This window comes from Barbatula barbatula (genome assembly GCF_947034865.1).
Source record: "Barbatula barbatula genome assembly, chromosome: 24".
NCBI lineage: Eukaryota > Metazoa > Chordata > Actinopteri > Cypriniformes > Nemacheilidae > Barbatula > Barbatula barbatula.
In genome coordinates, this window is record NC_136787.1 from 5,940,198 (window position 1) to 5,951,641 (window position 11,444).

At 38.6% G+C, this 11,444-nt stretch overlaps 2 protein-coding genes across 2 annotated transcripts; both read right to left on the reverse strand.

The window, feature by feature from the left end:
- Window positions 1-1,359: 1,359 nt before the first annotated feature.
- Window positions 1,360-8,164, reverse strand: ambp (alpha-1-microglobulin/bikunin precursor). The gene is made up of 10 exons (XM_079449096.1): window positions 7,386-8,164; window positions 6,767-6,909; window positions 5,571-5,647; window positions 5,382-5,498; window positions 3,940-4,041; window positions 3,813-3,859; window positions 3,603-3,681; window positions 3,171-3,338; window positions 1,967-2,143; window positions 1,360-1,522 (listed from the first exon to the last, which is right to left on the reverse strand). Exons 1-10 carry the CDS (start codon window positions 7,578-7,580, stop codon window positions 1,494-1,496), a joined length of 1,134 nt encoding a protein of 377 aa, XP_079305222.1. The 5' UTR covers window positions 7,581-8,164; the 3' UTR covers window positions 1,360-1,493.
- ptgdsa (prostaglandin D2 synthase a) lies at window positions 7,386-11,217 on the reverse strand. The gene is made up of 7 exons (XM_079449100.1): window positions 11,040-11,217; window positions 9,904-10,043; window positions 9,345-9,421; window positions 9,143-9,253; window positions 8,958-9,059; window positions 8,774-8,799; window positions 7,386-8,566 (listed from the first exon to the last, which is right to left on the reverse strand). Exons 1-6 carry the CDS (start codon window positions 11,133-11,135, stop codon window positions 8,774-8,776), a joined length of 552 nt encoding a protein of 183 aa, XP_079305226.1. The 5' UTR covers window positions 11,136-11,217; the 3' UTR covers window positions 7,386-8,566.
- Between the last annotated feature and the right edge of the window lie 227 nt (window positions 11,218-11,444).

The window sequence follows — 11,444 nt, forward strand, 5'->3', positions numbered from 1 at the left end:
GTATTTATTTAAAGTAGTTTAAGATAAGGCAGCAACATGACAAAATGTGCGTAAAAAGAAGAGGGATGAGTGTTTTTGCAATGCACGGTTTATAATGATATATTGTAGAAACATATCGATTTTCACAAGAACTCCAAGACGTACTTAGAGTTCTGCTTTGGTTACACTGAGAATGGGTGCATATGTGTCATTTATAAAGGTGTCAGTGTGTTTGTGTTTGCAAATGCGGATCTTTAGGAATGTTTATTATGGGTTTGCATCTTGAATAGAGCCCCCCCCCCCCAAGAAGAAAATCGCAATTTGTACATTTTAAATGTAATAAAAAGCAAAGCATACAACCTTTTGTTTGCCGTTTGTCAAATGTCCGAAAAAGGGGACTTACTTCTCAAATGATTCAATGAGCTCAGGTTTAATATTGAATCATTTAAAGCGACAACATTCATTAAGTTTGTCTTAAGGAGATCGTTCACCCCCCCAAAAAAATTATGTCATGGTGTATTAATTGTTATTTTGTTCAAAACCTTAATACGGCAGTTTCTTCTGCGGGACACTAAAATAGATATTTTGAGAAATGTCTCAGTGGTTTATGTCCATACAATGAGATGTTTGTTTACCAACATTCTTCAAAATATCTTCTTTGGTGTTCTGCAGAAGAAAGAAAGCCATACAGGTTTGAACCGGCAAGAGTGTGAGTAACTTAATAAAAAAACCTATGCCTTGTATTTCAACTGTTCTCATGGGCCACTTAGTTATCTACAGCTTTAGACTGTTTGTGTGAGGGTGTGCGAGCAGGTGATGTGGTTCTGGCCGGAAGGTCACTGAAAGCCGTCAGTTCCCTTTTCCTCTCCGGATATTCCCAGCATTCTCCCAGCAACATCACCAGCCGTGAATTCTGGGAAACAGGGGGCAGGAAACCTGACTGGGCTGCTGGGACCGTCGCTCAGATTGGACTATTTTTGCCCGGATGCAGGATCAGCCTTATCTAACTGGGTATATTGATTTAGTATAAGCGCAAGACTTCTAAAACCGGTCACAGATCAGTTGAAAGGGCAAGTTCTCACAATGCCACCAAGACTACAGCTGGTGAAAAGAGCCCCTATACGGAAGGAAAACACTGACCTCTGTTGGCACAGACGAAAGTCAGAAGAGGAGAGCTAATGATACGTTTTCTGCACATGCTCAATAGAGTTCCCTCTTTGCAAAATAAGTGTGAATGAACGTATAAAGAATAGCACAACAGTTTGCTTTCGTTTCTCTTATGCGACACAGTAGCTTCATGTCATTCAAAACCTGTATATGACACAAAAGAAGAGATTGTAGAAATGTCTCGGTGTTGTAAGTGAAGAATGAAGAAATCTGGTGCTTTATGTGTCTTTATTAGCCTGAATATGTTTTTATATGTTGTGTTAATGCTCGAGTAAATGCCGTTTGGGAACGGGTCCACATCTTGCTTTGTGTTTTAAAAAGATTCACTTTTCTTCTAACCATTTCACTTAATTCGCCTTGAGAAACTCGTCATCCTCTGCAAAAACAAAAATATTAAATCAAACTTTGAGTCAACTACACTGAGATATTTCTCAGCCATAAAGTTTATATTCTTACTACAATGATATAAATCAGCGTTTCTTAATCCGGTTACTGGAAATGTTTAGTTCAACTGAAAATAATATTCGTTCATCATTTATTCCCCTCTTGTCATTCCACATCTGTGTGACTTTATTTCTTCTGCAGAACACAAAATATATTTTGAAGAATGTTGGTAACCAAGCAACATTGGCCCCTATTTACTTCCATTGTATGGACACAAAACTACCGAGGCATTTCACCAAATATCTTCTTCTGTGTTCCACAGAACAAAGAGTCGTATACAGGTTTTGAATGACATGATGGTGAATAAATGATGAGTATTTATTTTGGGGTGAACCATCCCTTTAACACATTGACTGTTAAAGGGGATTCGTCTTACCATCTCTCATCATAACACCGCAGTATTCATTACACTCTTTCTGACTGTAGAATCGGTTTCCGTTGCCCTTGCAGCCTCCATATATGAAGGACACGCACTTTCCAACAGATGAATCGAAGGCCCACATATCAAAGGAAGCTTTACAGGGACCAGTGTCAATAGGGAGTCTACAGGAAGCTAGAAAGACACAAGAAATATTACACATGAGGACTTAACACAGAGACACTGTTGTTGCAAAGCTGTTCAGTTGGAAGGTTAGAATTTGGTCCAGGGACCATTAAAGTCGACATGAAACGGAAGTAGCGATTGTATGTTTTTCCGTATCGTGACGGATACCAAAGTGAAATGAGAAAAGAATGTAGGGCGGGACTTGATTTCATCTTCCGACAACTGATTAAAAGGTTTGAATGACAGTTTGCAATCTGTCAGTCATTGCAGCCCCGCCCTCGAGCAGACCAGAAATGAAGAGAGGTCGTTTCGAGATGGGGAGGTTGTCGTTTTTGATGATACATTACAAGTGCAAATGAATTGAAAAGAAAATAATGATGTGCACGGATTAATCATTTATTATAAATACTACCGTGTAAAACAATTAGAATCATCATTTTTTATTTCATGCCGACGTTAAAGTCCCAGTGAAATAAAAAATGACAATTCTTATTTTTTTCAGGAAATATTGTAGCGTTCATTTTAAATAGCTTATCAATAATCCCTCATAATCTTCAATCGAAATCTGCAAATGCACTTCCGCCCTGAAATGACCATCCATCTCCAATGACGTAAATTAGAGGGCTTGGCCGGAGCATTCGTAACTCCTCCCCTCCAGCTGTCAGTCTGCTGCCAGTTTCATTTCAAAATCAATGCAACAGCTGTTTTTACACATCCGATCAATTCGCAGTGAAAAACGCAAGCCACGCCCACTAATTTTCTCCTTTGAAATTCCTTTTCACTCGGAAATGTGTCAGAATACCGAAGCAAAAATGATCGCAACTTCCGATTCACAGGGACTTTAAGGCCTGAAAAAAATCCCACATTAACAGCTAAACAGAGGAGGTCCCTATGAACTGTCAATGAGTTGAAATATCTCATATCAAGCTTTTGTTCCACTGAAGAATGATCGTAATAAAGGTTTTGAAACTTTTCCTTTGATTCCTAATGCAAGGCAATCGCACAGTGCAGAAGTGTCATTGAAACACACACACACCCTCAGTGCGACACCTCTGCAGACACTCCTTCTCTGTCAGAAAGTTATTCTGGTTCCCCATACACCCTCCATAGGTGAACATCTGACAGGTCAAGATGGACGAGTTGTAAAAGTAGCGCTGTAACATTCCAAAACACGGACCGGAATCAACCGGGAGCTTACAGGATTCTACAGAGACACACATAAACACACCGTGATTAAAATGAAGGATGAGAATCATCGTATTGATATAACCATCCCTGTTTAAAGTACTCGTCAAAGCACATTTTTGCTCTGCATGATTGCTGCATGGAAACCTGTCCGACTGGGCACAAAACTTTTGAAAAGTTTAGCATAATTGCTGAAAAATGTAATTTGTCATATACACACATTATTAGCGTGTATGATATATATTTATCAATGATAAAAGATCATTTGTAGTATGAAACTCACCAGGTCCTCTGAACATGGGCGTGTCATCATCACCCGATCCCTCTTCAGGGGGCGGGACAACCACATTCCTTCTCGCCCTCTATTGTGATTGAATAAAATAACAAGATAGACAAAGCTTATCGATGCAATACAACTGTTTCAATTCTTTCACCTGTTATGAAATCATGTTTTGTTTTTCTTATGCACTTTCAGTGACGATGAGCTTTCTACCTGGATCTGTGGGTCCGGCATGACCTGCTCACCTGGAACACATTCACCTGATGGCACGAAAGAAGAGCAACGGTGACAGAAATAAAGACAAATGGGGTGCTTTGTGTTAGTTTGTATGTCTCGGTACCTTTGTTTTTCTTCATAACTATGGTATCTTTACTCAGTCCCTGTTCAGCCACCAGAGCCTTGAAGTCTTCGATGAGAGTGGGTCGCAGCTCCATAGTACGACCTACAGGGGGCAGTATAATCGAAAGTATTTTTCTATAAAATTAGGAGCTTTTAAGCAGTAGTAGCCAGCTAGTAACTTTGTATTAGCACCTAATGTACCATTGCTCTTTTATGACTTTTATGATATCGCTTATTGCTACCCGAACTCTTTGTAAGCTTTGGATAAAAGCGTCTGCAAAATGTCTAAATGTAAATGTTAATGTAGTAGAAAATGTGGAGAACTCAAACGTTCCAACAAAATACACCCAACATAACCTTTAGAGCTGAATTGAAATGTTAAACAAACATCTTTTAGACATAACTGTGTGTCTGTGTGTGTGTCTGTGTGTGGGTGTCTCGGTGTGTGTGTGTGTGTCTCGGTGTGTGTCTGTGTGTGGGTGTCTCGGTGTGTGTGTGTGTGTCTCGGTGTGTGTCTGTGTGTGTCTGTGTCTGTCTCGGTGTGTGTCTGTGTGTGTGTGTGTCTCTGTGTGTGGGTGTCTCGGTGTGTGTCTGTGTGTGTGTGTGTGTGTGTGTGTCTCGGTGTGTGTCTGTGTGTGTGTCTGTGTGTGTGTGTGTGTGTGTGTGTGTGTGTCTCGGTGTGTGTCTGTGTGTGTGTCTGTGTGTGTGTCTGTGTGTGGGTGTCTCGGTGTGTGTCTGTGTGTGTCTGTGTGTGGGTGTCTCGGTGTGTGTCTGTGTGTGTGTGTGTCTCTGTGTGTGGGTGTCTCGGTGTGTGTCTGTGTGTGTGTGTGTGTCTCGGTGTGTGTCTGTGTGTGTGTGTAGGTGTCTCGGTGTGTGTCTGTGTGTGTGTGTGTCTGTGTGTGGGTGTCTCGGTGTGTGTCTGTGTGTGTGTCTGTGTCTGGGTGTCTCGGTGTGTGTCTGTGTGTGTGTGTGTGTGTCTGTGTGTTTGTGCGTGTGCATGTCTCGGTGTGTGTGTGTCTGTGTGTGGGTGTCTCGGTGTGTGTGTGTCTGTGTGTGTGTGTGTGTCTGTGTGTGGGTGTCTCGGTGTGTGTCTGCGTGTGTCTGTGTGTGTGTCTGTGTGTTTGTGCGTGTGCTTGTCTCGTTGTTTGTCTGTGTGTGTGTGTGTGTGTCTGTCTGTGTGTGTGTGTGTGTGTGTGTGTGTGTCTGTCTGTCTGTCTGTCTGTGTGTGTCTCGGTGTGTGTCTGTGTCTGTGTGTGTGTGTAAAACTGAAACAGGACCAGTGTTGTTTACATGTTGTCAAATGGTTTATACCAAGCTGGGAACCTTTGGCATGCTAGTTTAGCATGCATATACATCTTGCATAGTAAATGGAATGAAGAGTAGGCCTATGTAACTTTGATTCTTATATTGTATTCTATATTGATCGAAGCATTTATTATTTACCATAGAGTTTCACAGATGTGGTTTTTTCACCTCCCGACTTCTGTTTATACATCACCACCAGCGCATACTCATCATAGTTTGTGTGAACCACATAGGCATCAACATCAGCGTCCCACTCTACAGGGGAGAGACAAACAGTCAGTGGTTTACACAAGAACACTGTACAGTCGACGGTAAGAGGGTACTCACTGGAAACATGATATTTATATCTTCCAGGTGTTGTGGTCATCTGATATTCTCCACTGATAGATTTGCAGGTGCCATGCCTGCAAACCAAAAGCACTTATGAATCAATAAAGTTGTTCTTAAACTTTTTCACTGTAAGGCCCTCCTTGTGTAGAGAGCATCGCTTTGCGGCCCCCTAAATAAAGACTTATAATCTTAAACTTACAATTTGAATTAAACCAAAAACACATTCAGTTATACAATCCTGGATCATCAATTCTTTTGGTTCGTGTTCTTCTTTATCTGATGTCTGATTGCAAAAAATGTGATACATTTCTATAGTGTATTTAATAAAATCTGTGACCCCCTGGATTGATTTTGGGGTCCCCCAGGGGGAGTTTGAGAACCACCGGATTAATATATATAGAATGCTGTGATTTTGTTTAACTTCAGTCAGCCTTATTATAATTTTTCATTAGTATTATTATTGTTTCATTACATTCTTCACATTTATGTATTTGGCAGACGATGAATCCACTTGCAGTGCATTAAAGTTATAAATTTATGAGTATGTGTGTTCCATGACCTTTTGCGTTGCTATCACAATGTTTTACCTTTAGTCATTCTTTTATATTGACTCAGTATTTTGCATTGAGTAATTCTACAAACAGTGGGAAAACTATTTCAAAATGATTTTACTTATTTGTTTACACAAGTTCAATCACCTCTGGTTTAAACAAAATTGTAACAGGGTTGACAATTTATGATCGTCACATCAAACAAAATATACAATTTTTATATACTTTGTATATCCAACGACAGATTTTGCATGAATAACGTGTGCATCAAATGTTTTGAAATACGCAAAACAGTAGTTTTCATTTCTTTTGTAAATCAGGTCAATACTTGCTGGTACAATGTATTATTTCATACAGTCATATTGGCTTTAGAAGTCATTTCAATTTGCTATTTTGGCCAGTGTTGAGTTGCCGTACATCGCAACTTATTTTGGTGAGTTGAAGTAATGTAAAAACATTTCAACATTCAAAATAATACATAAAAATGACACAAAAATAAAGAAACTTAAATGTACAGTAAAAACATATTTACAGTCTTTTGCTGCATTTTTGTTGACGTATCTTTTGCAAATGCACATTGCGAGTGTCCTTACTTAAACATGTAAATGAACACGTGTTTTGAAGAAAAGTCGCCCATCCTACCTGAAAGATGTGCGGGTCATGCTGATCGTCTCTGATGATCCGGAGGACTTCAGCTCCAAAGAGCCGATAGCTGCTTCTCCCTTATGACGCTTGAGCCAAGGGCAGGAAGACGCCACTGCTACATCATACCATTTCCCCATGAACTTTAAGAAGGTCAAGGGAGAAGGTCAGATTAGGATAAATTGGTTCTATATGCAAAGATTATGTCTCCAGCCAAATCACATCAATAATTAAAGTAAAAAGCAGGATTATATAAGGGGACACTTTTTGTAAATTAAATTAATGGGAAAAGTTTCCCACTTTAACCCAATTCACCACAATAAAAACAATAATGGTAACGAATACAATGAATCAAAGAACATTTATGAGACAAAACAATCGTATGCCAACAAATTACGTATGTGGAGCCTTTTAGTAAAATATTTTACAAACGTAATTGGGGCACGTTGTCACAAACGATAGCGTTTAAGAAAGGCCGTACGTCTACATACATGAATAACCAATTGACAAAAGAATCACTATAGAGTAACTACTAGCAGATTCTTAAACTTAAAAACACATGCTTCATTTAAAGAAAAAGTTATATGTGAATAGGCCTCTTATATAAACCATAACCTACCCGGTTTACATCAAAGTTCTCTTGGGTCTGAGGTTCAGAGCGTCCAGCATGAAGCAAGCCCATGAAGGCTAGCAGAAACCCCAGAAGCACACGCATCATCCTGTCTGTCTGTGATCCAGTGAAAGTTCTGATCTGTAAGCCAGATGAGCACAAGGACTGTCCTCTTCCTCCACAGAACATCGACCTTCTGGACATGTACAACACCACCCCCACAAACAGTCCAACAAAACAAACAGAACAAAGTTCTTCTTATCGGTCTATTGATTCCGACCTCTTTGTGCCTTGTTTTTATTTAGTTGGAATGCAAGTTAAAAGCTGGAATACAAAACAAAATAAAACAATTGAAGGCTAATGGATAAATCACAGACGTTTCAAGGAATTTGTGTTGTTCAGCCGCACGCAACACAAAACCGTTTTGCCTAATGTTAGTATTCAGTATATGCGAGAGGTAAAAATTTCACATTTTCAGCATATTTCACATACAGATGAAGAAAAACTGTTCTTAAACAGATGGAAAATCGCAATAAGGTTAAAATATCTAATGTAAAGTCATAAACATTAATTTCCACACATTTGGCTACATGTTTGTCACAGTTTCTCTTTATCTATCTAATATTGTTGTGTTTGTGCCACTCGCTCACACAGACACTATATTGTGTTATTGGCAGGTATTACAGTCCTTCAGTGCAGTTTGACACAAACACACAAGAGACAATGTACGCACGACAGATTTCACATTATCTCACGGACTTGAATTCCACAGTAGATTCTTAAACTATAAATCCACACTTGAAATTTGTTTTTATTTGTGACCAGAATTTGTGTTGTCATGTTAAACAAACAAAAAAGTTGACCAATAGAAGCTTTTTCACTTGTGACATCAGACGTTTGGTCTCTACTGTACGGCGCATAACACATAAATAGAAAAAACATGTTTATTATGCAAACTAAGAAACTCTAGACAAACCACCTTAAATGAAATGATCTATGCCGTGATGAGAGGAAAAACAATTCATAAAAAAACATAATCAGATTCATTTTAGTATACTAAATAAGGCAATGAACAGGGATGCAGGGATACAGAACAGCATAAAAACTGCAGCATGAGAGAAATGTTTTGATATTATACGACGCGTTGTTGTGAAGCTCGGTCTGTGTGCACCAGCTAAGAGAATCAGGAACTGAAATAAAATAAAAATGAGATTAAAAAACAATAAATACAACATTGATCGAATGATTTAAGTGTGCGTGAGCAGCAGACTATATTTCACTTTCTTTAAATTCCAAAAGATGATGTTTTAAGTAAAGAATTGTAAAGCGTATTCTATTAAATTGAATTAAGTTTTTGGATCCTCAAAATCTGCTGTATGCTCACAATAAAAGCTTACCTATTTTCCCGATGAAGGACAGTTTTCTAACCCCCCAAAAAAGAGAAACAAAAGCACAAAAATGAGAGATTGTGTAGGAAGAGAATCAACTACTTTAGCAAAGCACAGAACATCACGAATGACCGTTCACAACTCCAGTCTCGTATTTTGAATATTTCTCAGTTTGTCAGCAGTGTTAGTTTACCAGCGGGTGGTGGATTCAGTATGGATTCTCTTGAGAAGCCTCGTGCTGTGGCGTACGCTCTGAACTTCTCCATCACATCGGCTCTTAACCTCTTAATACGGCCTACAGTAACATGAGTTCAGTCGTTAATTCTCGCAAAAAAGGCAAACATTGATCCCAAATACGTTCTTTTTAACATGTCTTACCATAAAGAGCCACTTGCGTATACTCTTTGTTAAACTTCTTGTGCTTGAAGACCACTGCATACTCTGTGTAGTTTGTCTCCACCACTGTGACATCCTTTACCCTTTTATGACCTTGAAGTAAAGTAAACAGAACTGTTGGGATTTCTTTACTACCGGTTAAATACTCTATATGGCATTTTGTATTAAATCTGCTCTGACTCACGAGTACTGTAGTAGGTAAATACACCAGGCACAGATGTCTTCTCATAAATGTAGACCTTGCGCTGACAACCAGAAGGCCTAATTCACAAGAGAGAGAAATTGAGAATCATACTTCACCGAAAGCTGAATAAATAAGCTTTTTGTGATGTGTGGTTAGGATACAGCAAATATTTGGCCGAGATACAAGTATTTAAAATTGAGGAATCAAAATATTGAGAAAATCGCCTTTGAAGTATTACCAAAGATCGGGCAACAGCGACCGATGTTTGTAGGCGTATTTTTAGTAGCGATTCTGCTGCATCCACTCACAAATATAAAGTTTTAATATAAATACAGTAGGAAATTTACTTAATATCTTCATGGAACATGATTTTTTACTTATCATCCTAATTATTTTTGGCATTCAAAAAATATATTATTTTGACTTTTGCCACAAATTTTCCAGTGCTACTTGAGACTGGTTTTGTGGTCCAGGGTCACATATTATAAAATGTATTATAATTATAAAATTATAAATAATATAGAATATTACACATCATACAAAATATAATTGTTTTTACTTTGAACTCCACATTGTCATGTTAACATCGCCATTTTCCTTTGGTTCCACGATGCCCATAGAGATGGTGAGTCTGCTTCTATATGGAATAAAGCCTGGAGAATCATAAGCGAGCCCGATCCGATACCACTTCCCTGCAAACTGCACATACACAACACACCTTATATGAGTCATAGATACTCGATCAAAATATCACATTTATAGGATGTCGGAAACAGAATTAACATTTAACCTCCTAAAGTTGTTCAAATGAAAATGATCTTGAGAAATGTTCGATGTCAGTGATGTAAGTGATGCAACGGATCCTTGTGCATTAAGTTTAAATGGATAAATCATAATTCTCTCATCATTTACTCATTAAAAACTGTATAACACAAAAGAAGACATTTTAAGAATGTCTCTGCGGTTTTCGTCTCCATACAGATGAAGCCAATGGGGTCCAGAATTGTTTGGTTACCAACATACTTCCATACAAACATCTTTTGTGTTCCAGGTCTGACATGATGGTGAATAAATGATTCAAGAATTCTCATTTTTGGGGCGAACTGTCCCTTTAAGAACGGATGTGAATGAGCCGTTTTCTATTTCGAGGACAAATAAGCTATACAGGTTTGAAACATCAAATAGATAAATGACCAATTTGATGATAGGGCATTTCATTTTTACTGTTCGAAATATATAACTTCAAGCGGCATCCATAAATAAATATATAAACCTAACATAACATATATAAACCAGTGTAAACAAAGCTGTTCCGACTCGGTAAACTTCTAAAGGCCATAAGACCTGGTCATAAACCATACAGTCCTTATTGCAACACTGAGACCTTTGACCCTGAGGTCTGTTTGTCTACACTGTCCCTACTGTTAATGCAATCGTTGTCCTAGACCCCGAAATGACCTCGTGGAGCATTACCCTTCAGTACTAGATACAAACACACAGAAACAGCTTTAACTTGTCAACATTTTAGCCTTCGAAAAAAAAACACTTCCTTGGTTTCAATAGAGACATTTTTCAGATGTCTAAATCTGCAATGGCTTTCTTAAATACTGTACTGTAGGATAAAACAACACTCTAAAAACAGACAGACCACCCATTGAAAATAACAGAAAGAAATGGAGGTAAAATAAGTCTCACCCTTTGGAGGTCAAAGTTTTTCTGTGGTTGGACACTGGCGCGGGTTTCGATCACGAAGAGCATCTCCAAAAAAACAGTCACGAAGGCAATTTTCATGGTTGCGTTGAGAGGAACCGATTGAGAACTGATGAGGGTCCACCAAAGGGGATGCCAACCAAATTAGCCACTCCCCCGGGGCAACCCAGCCAATCATATGCAAGAACACATCTAACAGAGGTACCATTCATTGAATTTATGACAGAGAGAAATGCGTCTGTGGAAAAATATTTACACCAGACATCTGAAGTGTATTGCTGTAGCAGATTTTTCAAAGAGGAACAGCACGAAAATCAAGATCTGAACTTCAATGACAGGAGAATTTGGTGGTTTTTGTTGAAAGAGTATCGATCATTTTTTTGTACAAAT